Raw genomic sequence first — 26,599 nt, 5'->3', positions numbered from 1 at the left:
GCGAGACAGTGTGAACATAGCTTGGAATTATTTGCTCTTAATTCACTCCTGAAATCCCACCGCGGAACGAAACATTAAATTTTAAATTCCTCAAAGGTTCCAGTATGAATACAAACAGAAATTCGGTCCAAAAGAGTTGGCTGCTTGCCCTGAAATGACGCCCTTGCTGAGGTATATAACAACTGGCAACAAAGAAGACGGAAGCAGTCGAACTGCAGATTAATAGTCTGCTTCACGTACGAGCAGTCCTTCATTCTTCACGGTCCATGGAACACTGTCTTCTCTCCCTGCCGTTAAATATTACATAAATCCTCTCCAGTCGCATCCTGTGGTCAGTGTAGGGGCGAGACTGGGGGGCTGAATTTCGGTGTGACCCTGTAAATCTTGGCTCTGGTCCAGCAGATCCATCCCGTGCTAAATCTCGAAGACCAGAACACCTCGTCCACATGTTCGCAGGGCGCAGAGAATGTGTGTGCACCAGGGACCTTCCCATGATGCTCCCTGTCAGGAATATGACTTCCTGATTAATCAAGAAATACTGATCTGTAGTTTCCGGAATGCTACTGGGAGCACAGGTGTTACGCATGTGCTTACCACACCTGAAACCCTTGCCTATGGCCCAGACCTTTACGGCCTGAAAATCCGTATTTCCTGATTAAGAAAGATCTCATCCCTGCCAATATCCTGGACCATGTCTGACTGTGTGAGCTGCGCTCTAGTGCTTGAGTTCTTTCAAGGAGAAGAAGGTGATGTCACGAGAGGAAGAGACATGTTGCAATGCTATCATGTTCCAGTTTTTAAATCAGAACTGAAAATGTACCTTTTTAATTTACATTTTCATATATGTATAAACTGAATTATATGTGTATACTTATCAATCATGTAGCCATACCACTAGTTTTCTATTTCATATTACAGCTATATATGCACGGTGCTACATGTAAAGGTATTTTTCTTCTTCTTCTTCTTCTTCTTCTTCACCTTTTTCTTCTTATTATTATTATTAGGAAGATGTGCTTTTGGATAAGGAAGGAATGTGCCAGGCTCAAATGGCACCTGGTCATGCTTTTGAGGGACGTCATACTCACTCTTTAACAAAGTTGTGCAGCTGCTGCTTCACGGACCTCTGGGCTTGGTCAAACAGAATCTGCGGAGACACAAGCAAAAGAAACCCTGAGTGCCCACAATTCAGAAGGGACGTTTCCATAAGCATGTGCACCTTCACAACGTACATGACAATAACAGCACAGACACAGCGTTTCTTTCTCAGTGAAGGTACTGTAGGGCACACAGACGAGGACAACTGAATTTCGCACAAGCTCTGTGAACGTGCCACCACCACAGCACGACTATCAGAGTATCCTGGTCTCCAGGCACCTGCAATTACAGGTAACCACCAGCGGAGGGCACACTCACTCTGACAGAAACAAATAATGTTAAAAATGAATGCAAGTCCCCACTTCCCTGTACACTTTCTCTCTCACACACACACACACACACACACACACAACACACACACGCAGCCGCAGCCCCTACTTCATTCAGATTCACCACCGTACCCGTGAGCAGTTTTTTCTCCGTTTGCTTTTCCCAATGCAGGGAGGGAGAGCGGGAAATTAGGTCACCCGGGTAGGAAAGAGGCTCGGGGAGTAGACTGTGACTGTGACAGTGACAGTGAGAACAAGCCTCTGCAGTGAGCTCATGCTCTCCCGCTCCATTCCTAGGAATCCCGCCACAGGGCTAACGGCTAGTGGCTAACGGCGCCGCTGAAAACCTGCTCTCAGTTTCAGCGATTACGTGGGCGCTGCCGGGAGAGGGGAGGGGCCGCGACAGCAGCACTGTTTGCGGCGGGATCGCGGCTTTGAATTAGGACGCCATTTTTTTGTGGGATTTCAGGCTTGGACAGAAAAGCCTTTGGGAAAGTGAGGAATCAAATAAATTTTTTGTAACAACTATTATATAATATAAAATTTTTTATATAATATAAAAAATATTACAATCAATTTGGAGTAAATTGTAAATCTTCAAATTTCTAGGATTCCAACCTCCTAATTCAGTTAGAAATAAGCATCTTTAAATTTAGCACTCAGATATATTTGTTAATGCTATGACCTTAAATGTTATTTTTACTGACGTTGTGCCAGTTAGCCTAAGTCATACTGTTGCAATGACTACCACAATCTCATCATTATTAAAAACTTTTATTTTGAAAGTGGCAGCCAGACAGAATGTGCACTACCTGATGTTCTTACACCAGGCAGTTCAGCTCCTGCAGGAGCAGTGTGTATGCAGGTTTTTGTTTCTACCAGTTACTCTGGCTACATGAGCAAATTGGCTCCAAAACTGGTTCCCTTGCAGGTTACATAACAGTAAAATGTTAGCCTATATGTAGGGACACAAGAAGTCATCAGCTGTCATTCATGCACTTTTTAATAAATGTAGATAAATGTCCGATGGCATAAATGTTAGGGCTAATTAAGTAACGGAGGACAGAGGTTGGCGTGAAAACCGGAAACATATTCCCTCGTTGCCCACATCTGTCTTGCACATATTGCACTGGAAATGCATTCACACACAGCACTGCTTCTCCTGGTATTTCCCACGCATTTGGTAAACGTGTTCAGAACTTGTGAGTTTTGAACCCATGACCCACAGGTCAACTTCTCCATTCCTCAAGATGCACATAACTATGCTTATGATGTCAATAGTCTGGATTTGTGGCCGAAAAAATTTACCGTTTAGAATTCTTGGCAGAAATCACAGCTTCCAAATGTTTCTTGTAGCCAGTTGTCATATTCTTGCTTTAGGCTTTTTTCCCACTCTTCCTTGCGGAACCCTTGTAGTTCAGAAATGCTCTTAGGTCTTATTGCATACACTGCATATTTGAGAGATCTCCCCACAGACTTTCAATAAAATTCAAGTCTGGGGACTGTGAAGACTGTTCCAAAACTTTAATCATTCATTCCTTAAAGTAGTTCATGGTTGATTTTGAGGTTTGTTTTTGGATCATTATCTTGTTGAAATATGCAAACGCATTTTAGCTTCAATTTCTTCACTGACTGTGGGACCTTAGCTTCCAGGATTTGTTGATTCTATTCTTCCTTCCACCCACACACTGGTACCGAATTTCTCAAGACAACTCAGTTTGAGAACCCCTGCAGTACTACACAGGCAGATGTGTTAATGTATAATTAGTAAAATGTAAATCATAATGGATAACAGCATCGCATACTTGCATTGACTATAATCTGGCATAGTTTTGGGGCTGTTACTATCAATGCAGACCCAGTGCATTCTGGGAAGGCTGGTGATGGCTACACAGACACATGGTGACCAGACACTATTCCACATACAGTACAACCAGCTGTACAAATATGAGTAACATGAGTAGCATCAAAGACAAAAGACAAAAACAAACAAAACAACAAAAAACCACAATAAACTATTCAAAGATTCATGGCCTGTCATTGGGGGACAGTAGAATTGTTTATCATACAAGGTTTACATCCGAATGCCTTCAGGGAAAATACATTATTTTCAACAGAAGAGAAAAAAAACCAGTAAATCCATACTAATTTATGTTCATAGATATTCACTGCCTGCCGAAAAGAGAAACAAAGAACAGATTCGTGTTTTTGAGGGTCACACTCCGACTGTTTCACAAACAACCACCCCTCCAATAAATGGTCCGAGAAATCGACTGTCTGCACAAGACCTCGACATCTCCATAAAACAAGCAAATGTTTCACGTTTATTATTTTGCGGGTTTTCGAGTTTTATTTTTTGCCAAAAATTTGAGAGCAAATGGCCATGGGAATGGGTTTCACCGCTGCCTTCTACCGCTATAAATCCCCAGACGGTGGCAAGCCGCGAGAAACCGCAGCCCCCCCCGGGCGCGTGGACGTCGACAGCGATTTAACGAACGACCAACACGCACAAACGAACCGCTTTCGTAGAGGCACCGCAGGAGCGGTGAAATCAATTATGCTGCGCGGGCAGTTAACAGGCCCGCCTGAAATACAGTATAAGCAAGAGAGACCGGCTACTACTCGAGAGATGGTTACAGAGCACTCGACAGAGGCGTGACAGACGTTTGAAGGAAATTTGAGCATGTTTCGTTTCAGCTCTTTGCCCGTTTATGAGAGATGGTTATTTATAACTGGGCTGGGCTGCTCGCAGTGCACGGGGGTTGGGGAGGGGGCATTCCCTGGCCGATCTTCAGAGGCCACTAGACAGGGCAGATGGCTGGAGATCCATCACGTAGTGCAATGCCACTCTGCCCAAATGTCACAGGTGCTCCTTCTATGACAGTGAAGCACTTCTTTTCCAGGGACAGGGACAGGGTGAGGGGTGGGGCCAGCAGTGGTGTGCCAGGCAGGCTGCCTGCAGCAAGACTCAGGTTTATTTGTTTGTTTATTTGCCATTAGCTTTGCCCTAAAGCACAGCTAGTCTTCATGTACTTTCATGTGCAACGTTTACAGCATGACAATGGGCAGTGGCATTAGGGACTCTTCAGCAGTGCTGAGAACTACATCCCCAGGTGCTGATGTTACTCTGGCCACACCTCCTATAAGGAGCCAGATACTTCACACAGTCTCATTCCTACCAATGAAACAGAAGAAGGCAGTGTAGCATGTGTGGCAATGTGTTTAAGTGCTTCAATAAATGCGCAGCTGTATAAATGGATTGTACAAGAAGCTTAAATGGATTGTACACACAAGCCTAAATGCAGTACTCCAGTCACACCTGGTCATGATAACAGTAAGCAACTGAAATAGCTGAAATTGAACTGACGGATAACATTAGGCCTAGCAGTAAAAATAACCTTGCACAATAACAAAGGTTGACCTAAGGGTCACTTTTAGAACACTTCCTCATGTCCAACTTCAGTGATAAACTATCACTAAACCAGTGTAAGAATGGATGTGACAGGTGGAAAGCGATGCAGTGAAACCCCATACATCTCACATCCCTCATTTCATACCCCACATCTAACATTTTAGTGTAATCTCACATCCCACATCAATGCAGATGAATTTCTGGCTGCACTCTTCTAAATGCTCTAGAGCAGTGTTTCTCAACCCTGGTCCTGGGGACCCACTGCCCCGTATGTTTTTAGATGTTTCCCTGCTCCAACACACCTGATTCAAATGAATGAGTCGTCATCAAGCTCTGCAGAACAACCAGGGTTGAGAAACACTGCTCTAGAGTTCCCAAGCTGCAAGTTTTCTGCAAGTTTTAGTGGTCGATCCCTCTTCCAGAAACATGCAGACCAGGGGAAAAAATTAGGAATGAGGGCAAAAGAAATATCTTGAGACATATTTGTTAAAACTGACAAGCCTAAACAGTGAATATTTTCCCAAGTACCCCCTTACAGACATCTCTGCAATATTCGAGGGTGTGTGATAGTTTACAGATGTCATCCGTCTGAAAGGTTCTACACCTGCTGTGTTCCTCTAGAGCCTGAAGAGAGAGTCCCATCAGGGTGACATAAAAGCTCTCGACTCTGAAAAAATGCGCTGAAAATACAGAATTTATCCTGCAGATGCTATCGGTTTCCACAGAGCAGCAGACGTTCTGAGAGGCACAAATTTAGCGTCACGAAGATCCTATTTTCTCAACATCTTTCATGGCCTGCCATTTGGAAGGATATTCCAGATCTGCGGCTGATTTCCCCACAAACAGAGAGGAGCTTGTGGGCTGGAACAGACTTATTCTGTTGGGTGCCGTGTCTCTTCATACTGGGACAATGCAGGGACTGTATTATCAGCTAGTAAAAAGTGGCAGGGGCCTACAGCTGTGTGTGTGCTTGTGTGTGTGTGTGTTTGTGTACGGTATGCGTGCCTGTAATTAAGCTGTTGTCAGCCCAGCTGGATTTGTGGGAGTCTTTAAGGAACTGGGCCCAGTCCCCAGAGTGCCACCAGCAGCAGCTGTAATGCTTCTCTCACACACAGGCACGCTCAGGGGGACTGGAACACTGACACTGGCTCCTCACATTACTGTCATCGCTAATGCTAACGTGCTAACGTCATTGTGTTGCAATGCGCCGCGTGCAGGCGACTGTTTCTGCTGCGTGGGGCATGATGCTAACGTGCTAACATGGTCCTGTTGTGATATGGCACACTTAGGCCACTATTTCTGCAGAGCGGGCCGTGATGCTAATGTGTGATGTGGGGCGCTGTCACAGGTTCTGTGTGTTTTCCTGAGCAGATGCTAACTAGAATCAGCCTCAGATGCTAGCTCATCAGAAGCATCTCAGGTTCACATGGTGATGGCCCTAGTGATTACGTTACTGTTATGCAAGCCCTGCCCGGATGAATAACATGTTGTGCAGGACCCCAATGCACGACACTGTTACACTGAACTTCACAACTCAATTCCAGCTTCTCAACATCATCACAGAACTCAAGAGGGCAAACACGGAGCCTTAGAAAGGCTGGTGTGTTTCCCAGCTTTAAGGGTGTGTAGGACCACCAGGCTGTGCAGTGCTGGAGACTCAAGAAACAACAGTACAAGTCGCTGGAAAGCAACCCCCCAAATACAATGTCCTATTTAATTTCCTTAAAAAATTTCTCAGACTGCTCCATGGAAAAGCTCAGTGTAAATACACACCATAATATTTACAAAATGGGCCAAAAAAGAGAGTCAAACAAAAAAGAAAAATACTGTTATGAAAATAAATATGTAATAACTATAATAAATGTAAGAGCGTTTTGGGCAATCTCTCTCTCCGTTCCCCACTGTACTTTCTGTTCTTTAAAGTTTATGCCAGTATTTGCACTATATGGGAATTCTGATATTCTGATCATAGACCAATATTTGACTGGCCATTTTAGCCAATTCCAATGTCAACAGCTCCCTGTTTTACATCACAGCACATATGCAAACTGCAATCAGATTCAAGGAAGCAGTAGACGAGCACAGGCATCAATTTTTGAAGGAAAAAATGTAACAAATTATTATTTGTAAAACACAATATTAGAACTTTCTTATTAAGCAGAGTGTAGGGGTGCAGAGAGCTATAAATATATATAAAAAAATGATAAATAAAATATTCAGATGACTATGATTAGGCATTTTCAGTTAATTACAGAATCAGTGGTTCATCAAATGCATCACCTCCCTGGTGCATATATGTTGTGTCATCATACCAGCCATAATCTTATTTTACTGATAAGCAGATTAGAAGCTATATATAAACTACATATATCGGCCAACACCAATATGACCCAGATATTACTGAGCACTCCTAATACAGGGGACTGAAAAAATAATGGAAACACCTAGCAAGTAACCAATGAGGCGCACGTACACCGTTTGCCTTCAGAACTGCTTTAATCCTTCTGAAAATGCTGTTATATAAATTCTTAATGGTGTGTAGTAGGATAATAGACCATTACACAGGAGGGAAAACCTTCAGTTCTTTGAGGGATGAAGGAGGTGAAACTGTACTTTGTACTCTGTGCTACCAGAACTTTCCATGAAAGTGTGATGATGCTTTGATCTGGTGATTATGGAGACCATATAAAGTCATGAAAGCTCATGAAAGCACTCTTTAATTTGAAAGGTCATGAAAGCACTCATTAAGTTGTTTTGCAATTTGTATGGAGGTGTTGTAATTTGGGGACAGATGGGGTAACTGTGTTTGTGCCACACGGTGTATCCCGTTTAGGAAACTAGCTTCATATTCCCTTATAATCGTGCCGAGAAATCATTTGATCCAGTGGCTGCCATGAAATGGCTGTCCATACCATTACAGATCCACCACCATTTCTAACAGTTGCCAATAGACATTGCGGGTTGAAGTCTTCTTTTGGCTTTCTCCAAACATAAACTCATCCAGAGAAATAGTACAAGATGACTCACTTAGACCATAAGACTTTTCAATTTCTCAGGGGTCCAGATTTTGAGCTCCTTACAGCAGGCCTTTGTGCAATAGCCTTGGATATGAATGGTTTCTGAAAGACACTACTGCCATAAATACCAGCACTGTGAATCTCACGGCATATAGTTTTTGTGGATACTAGGTCACATAGGTGTTGATTCAATTCTGTGCTAATTTCTGAGGTTGTAATTTTAGGGTGCGTAGTAACTGTCCTGTTAAATGCCCATCTGTCCCTATAGGTGAGCCTCAACAGGCGACTACTCTTCCTCTTTGCCGATGCAGTTTTTGCTTCATTGCCACAAACTATTTAGCCTCTTTGGAAAGCTATTAGTTGCCTCATGTTGCTGTGGAAACACATCAAAGTGCTGAATGTCAGACAGACATTTTATAGCTGACACATGCTGCTAATTGCCATTCAAATTCTAGAACAGGGTGTCCAGTCTTATCCGAAAAAGGGCTAGAGTGGGTGCAGGTTTTCGTTCTAGCCCAATAAAAAGACCCACAATTCAAATTATCAAGGTCTTTACTGAAGACCATGATTAGTTAATTAGTCAAATCAGGTGTCATAGTGCAGGGCTAAAACAAAAACCTACACCCGCACCGACCCTTTTTCGGATAAGACTGGACACCCCCGCTCTGGAGACAGCTTCACAATGGACAGCAGAGGCCCCTCCCCCTGGCCCCGCCTTAACTCCGCCCACACACATTCAACACCTCTCTCATCCAAGGTGTGTGTGTGAGAGAGAGAGCCTCCTGTGCGCCAGACAGGCAATTACAGTGATTAGAACAGGCAGGCCGCGGGAGTGGCTCTGGCAGAGGAGAGCGCTAATCCTCTCCCTTTGTTGGAGGGCTGGAGGGAGGAGAGAGATGGGCTTAGCAGCCCGCTGTTTTTCAGTCTGACACTGGACCATATGCCCCCTGATTAGAGAGACCCTCCCCCTTTACGTTTCCATTCAGGGATGATGGATTGTGTTAGAAATAATGAGATTCTCTAAAATATTTCCCATTTATAAGCCGTAAAACAGTGTCCTTTTTGTAGTGAAATGTCTGCGTTTCGCAATAATTACTAACATAGCAACATATTTGTCAAAATGCATTAAAGCTAAAAATGTAAACAATGAGCAATATTAACATCCTATCAAAATGCATTCTACTATTATGCATACATTTAAAATGAATGAATTTTATGTGACATAAGTACAAATATGGCGTCAAGTTCATACGATGGCTCTGTCACCTTGGCGACACCCAAGCCACATGCAAATGGTGGCTTGGATGTCGCCGAGTTGATGGCTGTCACCTAGGTGATGTGGTGATGGGTCAGCCCAAGGAAGGGGGGGCTAAGTCACCTGTTTCTGACTGCCAGGGCACAGAAAGGGTGCCTATCCTCCTGTAAATCTTAAAAGAGGAACTCCAGCCAGAAAATAATTATTTAATATGTTGAAGATGTACAGAGCCCCGCCCCAAACCATGATGTCTTCCTGGGTGTCACGTCTTCCCTTTCCCGCCATTGTAGAGAATGATTTCAGAAAATTTAGTTGATGCTGTGGTTAAGATTTTACTTAAACAGGAATTATAGAGAATTATACAGTAACCATTACCCATCCTTTTCTAATCTAAAAGACTTGCATCCAAATGATGTCATCACTTAAAATACTGTGAGATATTTTACATTGTGAGAAACACTATGCCAGGTGAGACAGACTGGAGCAGTGGAGTTCCCCTTTAGACCTGTGCTTCTCCACCTCTGCGAAGGCACATGCAGCAGTCCGCCCCACCCGAAACCCTCCCATGATTGGCAGCAGCACATCCCCTGTAGGACCACCCCCAGGCCATGAACACACAGCCGGAGTCAGCTGTTAGCACCCCTATTCACATGCAGATATATGCACGTTCATACGCACGTGCGGAGCACACCATACACATCTGATCCATCTGCACAGCAGCCCGTCCACACAGGTCCTACTGGCAGACCTGACAGACCTGGCAACCCCATCCGTTACCCTCCGTTTCTAACACTCCCCCCCCCCCACAGGATGGCAGGCGCCTGCACCCCGACCTTCCCCGGCCTCCCTGGAATGCACTCCGTGAGCTTTTGGAGAGGGGACATCAAACGGGTGGCAGGCTCGAAGGGCAGGACTTCCAGACCCTTGGGGTGAAGGTCGGGGGTGCAGGGTGGAGGGTGGAGAAGAGATTTTCGGGGAGGGCGGAGGGCTGAGGGCTGAGGGCTGAGTGTGATTTACCGGTTCGGCCCTCGGAGAGGAACCGACCGGTGTGCGCGTTCGTGCCGGTGGGCAAGTGAGGCGAATCGAAAAAAGCCTTTTTTTGTTTTTTGACTTCCCCAGGCAGCTGTGTAGGGCGTTCCGAGGGGAACCGCCCCCAGTGAAACAAACGAGCGCAGAAACGCTCTCGGATGTGAACGTGCGGGGCGAGAGCCGCTCTGAGCCAACGGCCGTTTTCGCGGTCTGATTACGACGGCGGGGTCTTCGCGGGATTAGCCCTTCCCGTATCTCACTCTGCATCTGACCGTGAAATTAAAGCTTCGGCTGTTCATATCGTCCAATGGCACGCCTCAGAGAAACCCCAAATTACAAAATGGGGACCGGGGGGGCCGCGTCACAGTGACTTAATCTGAGTCTAAACAACAGAAGGGGGGGCTTTCACTCTAATCCTGACTCTTCTTCTCATGGGAAAGGGATAAAAATGCCAAAATTGAAAAAGGTGGACCTCAGTCTAGAAGCACCATAGTGCCTCTTGAGTCAAGCAAGGAGCAATGCAGATGAAGCCTGTGCACCCCTTAAGAGCGCTCACCCCCAAATGAGCATTTTACACCCGCAGTGTAACGAAGAGTGTTAGCACTGAACAGAAGGTCACCTGATGAGAGCAGGTGGCCTTCAGGGCGTGGCATTCGTTTGGACAGAATCAATGCTCTTGTAACCTGAGGAACCCTGGCCACCTTAAACCCATTCTACCATTAATGGAACGAGACCAATGTTGAGCTTAGACTACATTCCAGCTGAATACGTACTGAATACAGCGCCCTCTAGTGTGCATGGAAGAGTAACTCAACAGCCACCTCTACAGTATGTCCAATTGGGTTTTCCACTCCCTTCCTTCCTCTGTACTAAATCACAAGTTTTTAACTCCCAAAAGCCTTCAGGCCTTTCTTAATGGCCGTTTAGCCTGCAGTCATAACCGATGACATGCTGTGAATGTCACATGTCAAACGGCTTACCTCCAGACCTCCCCGCGCTCAGGCCATCTGGATATGAGTCCCTGGGGACCAGTCAATGTCTGACCGGGTCACCAGTTCAAAATGTGATGATGTCACAAAGCTGTTCTCTGTGGGCCAATCACATGAGCACTAGCCATGCGTGTAGCGGACAACACAGGGGTCTGCACAGGTCTTACCATGTGGTAGTTGACTATTTCCTGGAGGCTTTCTCCGCACTTTTCCAGGCACTCCTGCAACGAGAGAAGCACAGACAATTCAGAATAGCGTGGCCGCCTTATTGAACGTGCTCTAGACTGTAGCCAGGGTTAAATCGACAGCGGCTCTTAACTTTGATTCACAATTAAATGCAATTGTTCATTTTTATTTTCCTTCAAAAATACAAATTGACAAGTTTGTCAGTAACAAAAGTGAATTACTATCATTTTAGTTAGCGCTGAGATGAAGGGCATTAAAAGGACCTGGAGCTTTTCTCTGGAAAAAAAGTCCCATTTTTACCTGATAATTGTTATGCATCATGTAAATGTTGTAAACCACTATAATTAGCAACATTACGTTTTCTGGAAAATCCAGGCTGTAGCGTTTGATAATGAACCCAGCAGGAAGTATTTTGGCAGAGCCACAGTTGTAGTTTCATAGCCCTTAGGGAAACTGATCAATAAAAACAGAGTTTTTGTTCTCACAGAACAATGCCCCTCAACATGCACTAAAACAACAAGACAAAAAAAAAAAAAACAGGACTATGAGGCGCCTTTCTGGCCTAACAAAGAGCACTGTCTGCAAAGATGCATCATGGGATATCTTCATTGGGCTGCAGTCCTGGAAAGTTGTGTTCATTCTTCCAACATACTTGTTTGGACAAAAATTAGGATAAAAAAGGCAAATGATTTGTGCGTTTAATAAATTCGAGAGGGGAGAGATTGGAGGACTCATGCAAACAATGGCTCTGTTGTGCAAGTCTTTCACCAGCGTTGGGTTAAACTGCAGTGTAATTTAATTTTTAATTTGGTTTTATGGGAAAATAAAATAGCAAGAAGAATTTAATAGGACGCAGGGCTTTAGATGTTGTTTGCAAACCTGCAGGGAAGCCAAGAAGATCTTTATTACCACACTTAAAGATGGCGAAAAGGAGTCTCCATCTGTGGACTTTCTTCAGAGAGACTGAAACATACTGGTCTTGGCTGCAGGAGCCAAGGGACACTCAGCCCCTGAGTCAGATCTTCTTTGACTAAGCCATTAATAATCCGTATTAAAATCTGACTCAGGAGCATCATTAGAAACAGGAAACCACTGATCCCTGGACCCAAAGTTCAAACGGACACACAAGTGTGCAAGCAATGTGTTCACAGCAGAGTTCACACAGTTTGTGAATTCTGAAGTAACCAGAAGAACTAAGAAGATAGTAGTTACTGGTATTATCAAGAATCCCCATGCTCAAGACAATAAGAGTAATTTGTACTTCACCCTGGGCATCAATCATAAATGTAAAAAGGTGCCTATAAAAGTATTGAGATCCACACTCATGAATCAGGAATTTATTCAAGGCATTTTTTTCCAAAGGTTGTAGGCTTAGTCACACCTGGAATCATTTTTCATTTAGTCTCTGTGACTTTTAAACAAATACCTTTTTCATGAGTGTGTATTTCAGTGCATTCCTGCAGAACTACTGCTATAATATAAAACACATAATTTAAGAAAAAAAAATCATCAGACAAAACAGGGGCATTGATTATCAAATGCTTAAAGGTTACTATATATTATGTGACTGAATGATCCTGGGGTTGTAATCGTATAGCATGCAGGCCTGTTATAGGATTCAGTTATACGCTGTCTATCTGATCTAGAATGTTCTGTATTTGTTCAGGACAGTTCATGTTAACTGAATACAGTGATGACCGTAGCCCAGCTGGGGAGTACAGCTTTGTTAACCGCAGTGATGGGTGACTGCTTGTGTTAGGCAAACACCCATAGAGAAGCTTCCGGATAGCTCAGGATGGAGGTGCCTCGGTCCCTGTCTCTAGGGGACTCACCGAAATCATCTCCTCCTTCTTGCATTGCTGGGACAGGTCGCGTATCCCACTGACAAACAGCTTGTTGGCACTGATGTAGGCCTTACCAGCCTCGATCATCCCACTGCATAACTTCACCAACTGGGGACAGAAAGAGAGAGAGAGAGTTCTTAAGTAAAAGCACCTTTAATTAAAAGGTAGGTACAGATAAAGCTCCAGTGCATAAAAAACTACATTCTGAAACTAAATTACATCATCCTGCTTTGCCAAATAAAAAATGAATTCAAAAAGCACATCTATGGAGAGCAAAGTGAGAGAGAGTGAGTAAGAGTTAAGGAAAAGGAGGGAGAGACGGACGAGGTGGATGGAGAGGGAAAAAGGGAAAGAAAGATGGATATAGACAAAGGGATATAAAGATAGGGAGGAACAGAAAGTGTAAGCGCAAGAGAGATTAGGAAAAAAACAGGTGAAAGGGAGCGAGTGAGGGAGAAAGAGAGAGAAATTAGCCTGCGGCAAAACAGTCATGTCAAAAAAAAGACAAGGATTCATGACAATACTAAGGTCCAGACATTTACTGTACATATAACTCAAATGCAATATATGAATTTATTGTAGGTGTCGGATATGTCAAAGCACAAGATGTTGCTTGATATAAAGCAATTAGGAAGTCTGGAATCAGAGGAGCGTTATTTGGTGGGGCCCTGGAAGGCTTGAAACCTAAAAGTCCACACAGTGAAAATGCGTTTCTCTCCCTCTTGTTAGCAGCAGTAGAACACGTGTAGAACACGTGCGAACAGGAGTGAAGCATGGCGGCACTGAAAGCCAACAGTGCCAAAACGTCTTTAAAAAATGTTTCATCAACGTTATTTTTGACCAGTTGACAGTGCAAAAATTGCCGCGTAAACAGGGCGAAACTGCACGTCTTCAGACGAACAGAATGAATATGTTGACGCATCAATTTTTGACGTGTTAAAATTTGACGTGTTGAGACATGTATTTTCCACGCGTTAAAATCTGACGTGTTGAAATGATAAACATGAATGGAAAGCCAAGCGTAGATTACGTTAAGGGGCGCATCGCAATCTCATGAATATAACAGAACCCATAAACACGCTCAGTGACACATGCCCTGATGCTATATGCTAATCTACACACAACTGCAGCATTGCTATTGGCTGAGGTTCTCTAGAGCGTGTTGAGGTGAGAAATACTGACGTGTTAATGGGTCAAAAGTAACCGTGATGAGATGTATTTTTAAGATGTTTTGGCATCGATGGCTTTCCATAGTCCAGAGCCTAATTCTGGCTCTGGCATGCCAATTAAGGACACCCTCTGCAACACCCTATTTCAACAGACGCTTAAAAACCCTTATATGTGGCAAAGTGGTCACGAGCTCTATAATGCAGATATATGTTTGCTTGATTTAAATGGCAGGTTTGCTTTAAGCCTTCAATTATCACCCTTGGTTGCGGAGGAAGGGGGGTTGTGTACAATGTATGAGACAGAAAGTGCGCGTGACGGTGAGAAGAGGACAGAGAAAGCCTGTGATGTGCGTGAATAAAAACTGAGAAGCACTTCCTGTTATCCCGCTCAAAATGTAAAATAGTACAAATATTTCCCACAATTTTAAATACAGTTAAAAATTCAGAGACAGGCAGAAATAGCACACGTGTGAGAGACAGCAAGCACAAAGTGCCCGAGTGTGCCTGTGTATGCTGTTGTGCCTTTCCATTGTAATATTTGCTCCTATTATGACAGTCTTTTTAACTGTTATGACAAATACACTTGCTGTAGAAATATGCCTTGTAAACGATGTCATGCCAATAAAGTATTTTATAAAGCATAAATGAATAAAGCTTTACATAAAGCAAGAATTTCAACTGAAATTGAATTGAGAGAGAGGAAGAGAGAGAGAGAGAGCAGGAGCACCAAAGGTCTCTCGGGCAGGTTTGACTCCGATTAAGTCACCGCTACGACACTGGACCTAAACATATTCAAGTTGAGAATGCAAGACAAACTCAGCACACAGGACCAAAACCTGAACAGGGGGCATGGAGGACGGAGTGTAGCACAGTGGGTAAGGAACTGGACTTGTAACCGAAACAGGGGCATGGAGGACGGAGTGTAGCACAGTGGGTAAGGAACTGGACTTGTAACCGAAAGGTCGCAGGTTCAATTCCCGGGTAGGGCTCTGCCGTTGTACCCTTGAGCAAGGTACTTAACCGAAATTGCTTCAGTATATATCCAGCTGTATAAATGGATACAATGTAGTAAAATGCTATGTAAAAAAAAAAAAAAGTTGTGTAAGTCGCTCTGGATAAGAGCGTCTGCTAAATGCTTTTAATGTAATGTATGTTTATAGGTTACACTTAGCTGTAAGCCGCAGTCGAGCAAACAGCTGGCAGCAGCTAGCATCGCCGCGTGACTGCTAATGCAAGGCGGGGTTACTTTCAGATGCAAAGGTTCCAATTATTCTCTTGTCTTTCATTTAAAAAATAAATTACAGAGATTATTGGAGTACATATGGGGTCTTTGAATATAAAACAACAGTTAGCTTTAAAGCAAAGAAAGTATACATTTAAATTATGGGGTTGGAAAACCACAAAAATTGGGGCTTAATTTCAAAGTTTGTTAGGAAACCTGAATCACATGCCCTCTTTAGATTTACTGCCATTTGAGTGGAATACATCCCATAGCTTTTCTTGCACATCTGTTGTAACAGATCAAGTAGTAAAGTTTGTGCGTTGTGTGCCAACACTCAGCCTGACACTGTTCTACCAATGGTATCATATGCATTGCATGGTAAACAAAGCATATCTGTATTATGAGCACTGCAAGGCCAGGCAAAGTCAACGCTTTAGCCAAACTGTGCTGATGAGCAGAAAGACCAATCATAAACAGATGTTTGTGAGGTCTGAGTAGGCAAGTTTACAGGCTCTAGTTTTTTCAAACGGAAATATCAAAAAGACTTTGCTAACAGCAGCATTTCAGCGGGTTGATCTGAAGGTGATAAGATTTTAGTCCTTGTATTTTTGTCCTATCCTACCTTTCCTCTCTCTAACCCTCCCTCTCCCTCTTTTCCTCTCCCTCTCCCCCCCCCCCCTTCCTATTCTCTCTCTCTCCCTAAAGCTGCTACACAGGCCCTGGCCAGGGTGACCCTTTCCCCTCATGAAAATCCCCCAAAAAACCGGCGAAATTCCTGGGAATCCTCAAATTTCCCACTTCGGAGAGGGTGGCGACCCGCGCGGCAGCCGAGGATGACGAATGGATTCCATCAGTGGGAAGAGGAAGAAAGGAAAGATGGACTCCATCGCTTTTCCGCTAATGGAAAGACTAACAGGAAGAGTGACACAATCCCGCTGGTTCCCACCCGTGACTTAGCTATGCTAAAGCCGGGTCTCCAGGTTACCGCCGATATCCGCACGTTGTGGCGCGGGCGGAGGCTGGCTCTGAGCTAGAGGGCCGCAGGGAGGACCAGGAACCTCACAAAAAACCAGGCAGATTCACTCAATCCCCTGCTTTTCAGTCTTTTTTAATGTGATGAAATCCACCTGGTCTAATTTCCAAATAACCTCGTTGAATCATCTGCTTCATGCAAGAACACACGGCCCCCACAAACACCACAGCAGAGAAAAAAGCTCCAGACAGCCAAAAACCCACACATGCTATTTTTAAACATATCCACCAAATATTCATAAAAATAAGCCACATTGTATCAGTGAATGATGTCTATTCATGTAACACCTTCTTACTTCTTCTTATAAAAGTAGCAATCACTTATATGTCATTGTTCAGTTATGGTTACGTCTGACATGTACACAAAGTATGGCACAAAGAAAAAAAACGTGGGGAAAATCTTATGCTCAAGCAACCAAGCAAAGCTGCTCCACTGAAAAATGAAACTGCTTTTAGACATCTGATGATTCCCAGCATGGACAAAATGTCCAATAATACTGCAACTTCATCTTTTCTTACGGACGAATACCACACCTTCCATTTAATATAAACGAAAAAAATACAACCAGCGGTTAAAAAAAAGGAGAAGGACCATTGTGGGCTGGAATAATTCAGTCATGGGAACAGATGCGGCAGTGACATCATGACCGTTACCGCCAGGCATCTGGCCGCGGTCACGGGGCTGGAAGGGAGTCGCTGGGACGGCCCCCCTAACGTACCCTAATGCCCGGAACCTTCTCCCGACGCTCGTGGGAACTGCGCGACGGTACGCCACGGCGGCTTACGGGCGATTAGGCCGCGCGGCTGAGCAGCGTGCTGAACGAACCGGGGAGCCTTAGTGGGGCTTACGCTGTATCCGCGGACAGCTGGGCGCGGGCCGGAGCCAGTCTGGGTAAGGCCCGGTTACGGACCGCGCTCCGGGGTAGCTCGGCGACGGCCGAAATATCGGGCGCCAAACCGAGACCGAGAAAACCCGGGGCGCGGCAGCTCGGGAATAAAGCCTCAATATGGTGCCTTAGAATCTCTCTCCACCACCAAGCTTCCTTCATGGTAAAACTGCCAGGCAAATTCTCTGGTAAAAGAATGAGAGCAGACAAAGAAGTGACTATTTTTAAGGTATAATACAAAATGGCGGGGCATTACCACCCTGTGGTGCCAGCTGGGGTGGTTCAGAGGCACTACGTAGGTGTCTGAGTGGAGAGTGCACAAGAAGAAGCGTAGCTTTATGTGAGGTAATTGTGGAAGGTGCTTCTGCAACACATTCCTTTGATGAGGGGGGCCCATCTGGTCTAAACACCTTGTAACTTGAAATGAAAACTGTATTGAGAAAAGAACGACACTTCCCACAAAATTGTTTTGTTTTGATAAACACAGCTCCAATTTATTCTGTCTTTCCCAACCCTATTTTTGGAGTGCTACGTATATAACAGTGCTTAAAATTAGGAAGGCATGTGTCATCTGTAAGACAGGTGTGGTAGTTTCTTTGATAAATGCTTTAATTGCACCTACAGTGTCACTGAGAATTAGTCAATGGAACTTTCCAGGGCATGAATGCATAGATGCACAAACAGGGATTTGAGGAAACAATGAAGTTGGAATTCCTCAAACTCAGTGTGTTTTCTCACTCCTGGGTGACCCCAGAATTCTTCACACTCAGTGTGTACTGTCACTCACGACTGTTCCCAGAATTCCTCACACTCTGTGATTACTGTTACTGTTCTATGCCAGATATTGTGAGGTGCAAGACTCATCTGTGACTCATAGCCTGGCACAGCCTCTAAATGTAATTACCTTGCAGAAGACTCCTGTGTGGAAACCTATTTGACTTCATTAGAAGGGAATGAATTTTTAATTGGCACGAGCCTGGCAGCTGTAAAGCGATTACACAGGTTCCATTATCCTTAATTAATCTGGAACGGTATCCCTTTAATCTGACTGCATGTCTTCCTAACATACTTGGTTGTAGTGTGCTGTCAATGGCTATGTGCATAGAGTGTATTTCAATGGATCCATTGCCTAATTTCACAAGGAGACCATGCATTCAAGCAATGCTCATGTAGCATAACAAGCTAACATACCTAAACTAAAGAGAGTGCAAACACCCATGTTTGTCGTTACATTTCTATAAATTTCTCGATGTTGTTAATTACCTGGGCTAAACCTGTGGTACTGCTAGTACGATATGCAATTTAAATATAAAATTATAATGGAATCAGATATAGGTAAGCCACTGAACAAGTTTTTCCAATGATATGACGCACTAAAGCGAAACACGAAGGAAAACCAAGAACAAGTCAGTCAGGTTCCAGCACAGTTGTTTCCTCTGCTGGCACACAATGAAGCAGCTAAAATCTCATTGGCAATTCAGGTGACAGTGTGTTCAGGCCATGAATAATAGCGAAAGAAGGGTTCGATAAATGACTAAGAAGGGTGGCCCCCCTGAGGGACAAGCTCACCTTGTCTAGCTTAGCTTCGATTTCCACCACCTCCGTCTCCACTTCATCGATGTTCGCCCTGCAAGAGAAAGAAAGGATATGTGAACAATCGCACAACCTGTCAGGCCAGGCGCATGAACCTTGTTTATTTTCATATCACTCAGTCACGTTAATAATATTGCTCAAAGGTACTGAAATTAGTGGCCCATCTAGGGCCTGAACCACCAACACTGCAATTTCATGACGTCTGTAACCCGACTGTCGTATAGGGAGTAAGGAATCTCGTTGCCACGGCTCCACGAGTGTTACGATTAAACAGTTACGATAAAAAAATAAGACTGGGTGGTAACCCTCCAATCAATATGGCCGCCAACCTTAAAGTGCTCAGACTGAATCTAATTCTCGACATGTGGCTGGCAGTAACCAACACTATCGCTCAGCAGAATAACGTTCAGGCTCTAGCGCAAATGTTTTCGTTCCGTTGCTGTTTTTAATTTCTCGGGAAGAGAAAGGATGACGGATGGATTTCGATGTGAAAGGCAGGCGTGTTTCTGGCCGAGTTCGGGAAGGGGTCGGCCGCCAGCATTCCACATTCCGCGGTGGCCGGCGGGGGCCTTGGCGGCGGCGTTCTCCACAGCTGCGAGCCGTCGCGCTCAAACCAAACAAAGCCTCAGACTCCCAGAACCTTCCTCTGCCCGGCGCGGCTGGCCGTCACTCTGGCGGAAGGATACAATCGCCACCCAGACGCACTACGCTGCTCTGGAGCACTGAGTGCAGAACTACATGCCAAAAAAGACTACATAACACTGCCATAATGATGACAGAATGCTTGTAGTCATAACAGTGTATTATATCTCAAAATGAATGTCATATCCCTGTTGTTGTCATAACAGTGTATTATATCTCAAAATGAATGTCATATCCCTGTCAGAATATATTCAGGGAAGTTTACAAAGCATCTACGAACTGTTGCAAAGTGATTGTGCTATACAATATTTCAGCATAGCGACATCTATTGTTGCATGCTCTAATATGCTGTCTTGACCATTTCTGACTGGAATTTAGCAATGCATATAACAATGTAATGTCAGCTTCGTGGAGAATAGGTCAAGTGTTACCAAATATGCAATAACTCCCATGCATGCATTTATAAGATACAATCAAAATGGCGGAAAAGCAGGTTACTTCGCAGGTGGCACTGAGGTATTAGCCCGACAGCACAGAAAAGACAGACGGAGGTGTGCGATCCTTATATGAAATGCATTTATGCAAATAAATGTACATGTATTTGAAATACAGCCCAGTACTTTGCTAAGTACTGTAGAAGTACAGTACTTAGCAAACCCTTCCTTTTCAACTTTGTCTTTGATTGGCTGTTGCTGGATGAACCCAAAACAGCTTTATAAGGCTTAAGAAAATGAAAAAACAGCTAAAAAGGAAAAAGCTGCACCTCTGCAAAGCAGGTTACTGACTGTGGCTAAAAGTGCTTTCGGTTTCAGTACACACAGGCATGCTCTGTAGGGCCTAGGGCAGGGAGACCTGCAGTGTGGCTGTTCTGAGCCTTAATGGAGTCCAACTCACTGCTCATCAGGTCAGAAGCAATGCTGTGAGTGTCATGTCTATATCAGTGTCACATGACTGAAGCTCAAATGAAAGTCTTTTCTGCTTTAGCTACTGCACCATTCTCTTCTCTTCCCTTCCCTTCCCCTCCCCCCCTCTCTCTCTCAATTCAATTCAATTCAAAATGCTTTATTGACATGACATATTTCAGTATGTGTTGACAATGCTTTACAAAACACATTACCATGCATTTTAACTACAATGCAATGTCATGAATAATAAACAAATAACAAACACATAAAATAATAATTGTTAGATCAATAATAACTAAAACAAGGGTCACAACTGTCCCGAAGCCATTCATTCAAGCCCTTTTCTACTCTCATTTTCAGAGCATTTTCTCAGGCGAAGCCCTCCCACCAAACGTGCGAATGGAATCGCTGCGTGCGCCTTCCGCGCGCTGCCTGTCAGAAACAGCTCACAAACGATCTCTCTCTCCCCTCGTTTTCCAGTCTGTCTGAGCGGGGTGTCGAAACGGCCCACTTTAACAGCACGGCGGTTTCAGACGGCCATCACAGCAGGGGAACCAACGGCGCGCGCTCTCCGCCGACAGACACCGCAGAGTTCACATTAAATCAACAGCGAGCCGAGACCAGCCGGGGGATGTCATAAACCCCCCAATGACAGCGCCGGCTCAAATGGCATCTTCAGATCGCTACCACGGTAATAGGGTTGGACCTCTTTCGATTCGGTTCAGTTTCCAATCCAGCGATGCTTTATAAACTGCCAGGACAACAGGTGAAATGTTGCCAATGCATATATAAATCATGCACAATGTGAAATCTTTCACTATTAAACATTGGTTAACATACAGTAGAAACGTACAATAATAATAATAGAAGGAGAAGAAGAAGAAGAATATATTTGAAAATATGAAATAAAATACATAAAAAAGAATTGAACAGGTAGGTACCATGATCAGTTTGCAATTACTATGCTATTATCATTACATTAATATTCTCTCTCCCCCTCTCTCTCCCCTTCCTCCCTCCCTCTTTTCCACTACCCTCCTGCAGAGTGCTTAATGTCAGTCTGATTACACAGATCCCTGCTCAGCTGGGATTGGTCCAGCTCTCAGTCCATTCCTGCTGCCAGCCTATCAGATGTCTCTTTGGGGCACAGCTGCTCTCCCAGGCCTCAAGGTCTCCTCTTCCACGTGCTGCCAATAATGAACACCCTCCCCCCCCCTCTGACCCATTGCCATGGCAACACCCCAATTGGGCCGGAGCTGTCATTTTTGAGTGGGACAGCCCAGTAACCCCCCGTTAACTTCCAGCACCGAGTCGATCAATAAACCATCATAATCAATAAGCCTTCAACAGCCATTTAACGAGCGGCCGTCTGGTCTCTGGCTTTCTGCTGACCTGATGGATAAGCGCATTGGGCAGAGTGGAAGCAGTTCGCCATGAACACGGAGGGCATGTGTCTTTCCCTGCGCGTCACGTCTGTCACACGACGGTCTGAAAAAATGACGTTTCGTCAGGGGGCTCGACCCTCCGCACGCACACGCCAGGGGAGAACGTGAGACACGGCTGACGCCCGCTCTCCCACGCCCTCCCGCGGCCGTCCAGAGGGCCGTAACTCCGCAGACAAGAACACCGCGGGCTCGCCGTTTCGCCCGGGACGTGCCGCCGAGCGAGCCGGGCGACGGGCCCGCTGACAGCGCTCTGACAGGGAGGCTCCGGGGAAGGGCGAGGCGGAGCTCCGGCTGCCAAACCGTCGGGATTCGGAACCCTCCTGTTTTCCTTTCAGTCTGCCTGACGGCAAGTTTCCTCCGCAGAAGGCGTGGCGGTGGTGAAACTGCCGGGATTAATTTATAACGAGCGGGAGTACAATTCCCGCTCGGTGAAAAAAAAAACAGCAACTGAGCTAACGGCGTAGCGCACGTGTGACCGACATACCGCTGATGTACGCATCATCGAGGTGAAAGGTCACCATGGCATTAGCTTCTAGCAGTGCAAATAAACACACAGCCAACTCTGACTCCAGACACACTGTGAACCTCTGGGTGGGTGGGCCTGAAAACTGTCAGCCCCCGTCCTGGTTCTATTGTTAGATAAGCCGCGTGAATACCACCCCTTCTTAGAGGAGGGGGGGTTAGGGTGGGGGAGACAGCTGAACGCAAATGCATTGTGGGTCTTCGGGGCCCCACGTGCCAAGCTGGTGGTCTGCACGGTTAACGAGCAGGTGGGGGGCGTCGTCGCCAGGGAAACCGGCTCAGGTGGCTCGGCCAGCTGAGGCGTACGCCGCTCGCCGGAGCACAACGCCAGGCGACCACGGGACGGGGACGCGGATCGCCCGCACCCCAAATTCCTGAAACACGACCGGCGGCCAAGCCACAGGGATGGATGAGTAAGGCATGGAAATGACACAAACAAACCCAGAAATCAGACGGGGAGATTTTTCTGTTTGTAAAATGCAACAGCTGCTGTTTCTAGTTAAATGTATTTGCTGCCTAATCAAATTCTCTGCCTAGGCTCCAAAATGAGATTTTTTTTTCTTTGAGTCATTATGAAAAGAAACTGTCCCTCGATATCTTCCAAGCCCATCGCTGACACGCGGCACCGTTAATGTGGTTTCAGCATAGCCCTGAAAATATTAAAAGATGCTACATAAACCATAAATTGGCACTGAAAAAAGAGATATCTTGATACACTGCTATGTAGTGAAACATCCCTCGCAATTGTCAGTTGGTTAAAGTTCTTGCTCCACTTCTCATATCTTTCAGTTTACAAAGCTCCCCAAACACAGTCCGGGCTGGGGGGTTGGACCGGTGGGAAGGGGGGGGGGAGGGCAAGGCCCCACCAGGGACCTGCACTTACTGTCTGAAGTGGGACAGCATTGTGTTTGAGTATCGATTGCTTTGGGCTGCTAATTGAGCCGCCTGCGTATGGATCACTGAGCGGGCAGCAGTGGAGGAAGGGGGATGGACACGCCCTCTCGTCTGCTCAACCCAGAAGCCCAGGCGGCCCGTTCCGAGCTGCAGGCCCGGAGATCTGCGTGCCAGCACCAGCGACCGTGACGCTGGGTCAAACCGCTGCTCCCGCTTCCGAAACAAAACAAAAAAGAGGCAGAACAGAATGTGGCCGCTGCTATTTCCAGCGTACTCCGCGCTCCAGGAGGCTCACAGCCGGCCTCCACCACACGCGTCCTCCATATCGGCTTTCTGAGCTTTCTGCACCTTTTTACTCTTTACGGGGTGACATCACAAATATGGGATTAGAATGTTACTTAATTGAACATTCTAATGCTGATGTAACAATCACTGCTGGTAACTGGGAATGCTGAGTTCTAGAACACTGATGTAGAATTCAGAAAAAAAACATTACAAAAAACCTAGTCTTCAAATGGATAAAATCCCTACACCCACCCAAAGAGAAAACCTGAGGGTTTCCTCCACCCTGTGATGGTGTTGCATTTCACCCATAGCTGCAGTCAGTGCTGCTACACTACACCACCCAAAGGGAGCACGGTCCTGCGGTCTCTCACCCTCCTGTAGGTAATGGTGCTGCTTATGTCAGGAGGTTCTCTCAGTGCAGCGTGCTTAGCCATCATTAACGCATTAACCAGCCCAGGGAAGCTGGTCCCCAGGGAAAGGGAACATTTCTGCCAGGCTGTTCTGAAAAGACCCCCCCCCCCCGTCACAGGCCCCGACCCCGGCCCCTCCTCGTACTGCACTGTGGCTCTTTACCGGCTTTACCTGAGCCGAACTGCGGCTTTAGTCTTCCGCCTCATTTCCTGCCAAAAACCCACCATCACCAGCCCCGTCTTCAGTCAACATTCAACAACCCTATCTTTGACCAAGAAAAGTTCTTTGACCTTCAGCAGTAAATTGGAGAAAAAAAGTTTTTTTCAAGGATTAAGAGATTGCTCACGATGATTATGAAATGTTATAAATATTTAGTTTTGTATAACTCAGATTCAATCTGTCAGCAAATTTAGGAAAGAATGACATTTCTTCAATGCTAACTGAAAATTTGGGGCAAAGCAGACTGTTGATAGCTTAGACAAAGCTCACAACTTTGTTTGACATTTCCTCTAAATCACAGTGAGTGAGAGCCTGTTTCTGGCAGCCACTTATAGGAAACAACAACTCAAACATTCCCAACAGACGGGACAGAGACTAGTCCATTCACCGGTGTGTACGGAGACGTGGTACTGACACTACGTGTGACCAGACTGGACCGCATCCGCCCTGGTCCCGCTGCGGTCATGGTGCAATGTGTCAGTATGCAGGCGGCAGAGCCCCAGGCAGTTTCCCATGTTAGAGCCTGAAGCCGCACACTTCCATGCTCATCACAAACCCACTGGAAAGCCAGGCTAAAATGCTACATGCAAGGTAATGGGGTATTTAGCAAATGGCTGGCAGCTTCAAACGTACAGGCTCAACCAAACGTTTCCACTTTAACCCAGCTGTCCCAACATGCCAGTATTTCAGATCCTGAGAACACTGTTCCCTCTATAAATGCAAGACAGCGCTATATATATATGGAACTTGCATGGTACTTATAAATATGACCAACTGATGCGTTCTGTATGCTACATCTTCAGGACACAAGAGAATATTTAAATCTAATTAGCTTCGCACACTTCTATTCTAAATATGCTTTTGTAATTGATATTGACTTGTTTCTGCGATTGAACATGCGTTACATTCCCATGAAGCTCTTGTAACTGTCTGAATTTCCGCAGGTCGTCCGAGTTCAGCCGTCTGCTGTGGCGGCGTATCTTGTGAAAGACAGACAGGGACACGCATATTCCCTGGAAATGAATTTTCCGAGCGGCGGAACCGCAGGGAATGAGGCAAAGCCATTATGTTCCCTTTGAGGGGACACTTTCAGAAACTTCCAGAGCACATGATGCGTGCAGTCAGTTCAGGACTCAATAGCTCCACAATAGTCCACTGTCTATCTCATGACATTCACACACAGAGACACACACACACATACTGTATGTACACACACATACGCACAGACACACAGACACACACACATACGCACAGACACACATGCAACATGCACATACACACACACACACACACACATATACACACACACACACACACACACCTACACACACACACACACACACACATATACACACAAACACACACAGACACCTGGGCTAATGGCCCATTAGACCCAACACATCTCTTTGACTGTTCTGGCTGTCACACGCACTGGAAGCATGTGATGGCCGGTCAGCATGTAAGTCAGTGACACGACTGCCTGGGGCATTGGCATGGCACCTCTGAGCCCGGCAATCAGAGCTTCTGTGTCCCGGATCGTCCCAGCATTGAGCTGAAGCAGCCGCAATCCCTCCTCCCCCCCGGCTCCCTCCAGCCCCCGCCCCCCGCCAGGCCTCTCCGCCTGCTGACTCCCAAGCAGCCAGCTCCATGGCAACAATTCACGGACCGCCGTTTCCACGGAAACCAGCCTAAGCGGCTACCACGCTGTTGTCGAAGCCCCCTCCAAGCATCTGAATAGCCACTGCGGACCAATTTATTCTTTGATTTCCACCGGGAAGCACCGTCTGGCCAACCAGCGACCACACACCTGGCAGAGGAGCCCAACGCGCGCTAGACCAGGGCCCAGACGCTGACCGCTAAGTCTGCTAAAAGAGCACTACCAAGGATGAGAAAGACTGTCTAGTGTGACAGCGATTCTTTAAATACGTCACTTGCTTCTTCTGGTTACACAGATTTTTACCACCAGAGCACCCTGGCGTGGCAGGCAAACAGGGGCAAAAACATTTCAGAGACTGCTGCATAATGCCGCTGTATGGACAACAGAACTACATTTCCACACCTTCCACAGGAAACACGAGTGACATTTACGGCACCGCCCCCAGTGTGTCGTCTAGTTACAGTCAACCAATCCTGTAACCTCGGAAACACGCAATAGGCAATAAGACTTACAAAAACCCGGGACAAACCAATGTCCACTCTCTTCTCTCTTTCAGC

At 45.6% G+C, this 26,599-nt stretch overlaps 1 protein-coding gene across 2 annotated transcripts in view; it reads right to left on the bottom strand.

Moving 5' to 3' along the window:
• Positions 1-26,599, bottom strand: part of LOC135234548 (arf-GAP with coiled-coil, ANK repeat and PH domain-containing protein 3-like) — a 99,711-nt gene that overhangs the window by 39,953 nt on the left and 33,159 nt on the right. For both annotated transcript variants that reach the window (XM_064299253.1, XM_064299254.1), the window contains exons 2-5: positions 19,039-19,096; positions 13,148-13,267; positions 11,297-11,350; positions 1,089-1,147 (exon numbers count right to left, since the gene is read on the bottom strand). In XM_064299253.1, the coding sequence (XP_064155323.1) occupies positions 1,089-1,147; positions 11,297-11,350; positions 13,148-13,267; positions 19,039-19,096 (291 nt within the window). The remainder of the gene's footprint in view (positions 1-1,088; positions 1,148-11,296; positions 11,351-13,147; positions 13,268-19,038; positions 19,097-26,599) is intronic.

This window comes from Anguilla rostrata, chromosome 11, assembly GCF_018555375.3.
Source record: "Anguilla rostrata isolate EN2019 chromosome 11, ASM1855537v3, whole genome shotgun sequence".
In the NCBI taxonomy this organism is placed as follows: Eukaryota; Metazoa; Chordata; class Actinopteri; order Anguilliformes; family Anguillidae; genus Anguilla; species Anguilla rostrata.
Note: the sequence above shows the minus strand (reverse complement) of the source record. Positions and strands in the feature narration are given on the sequence as shown.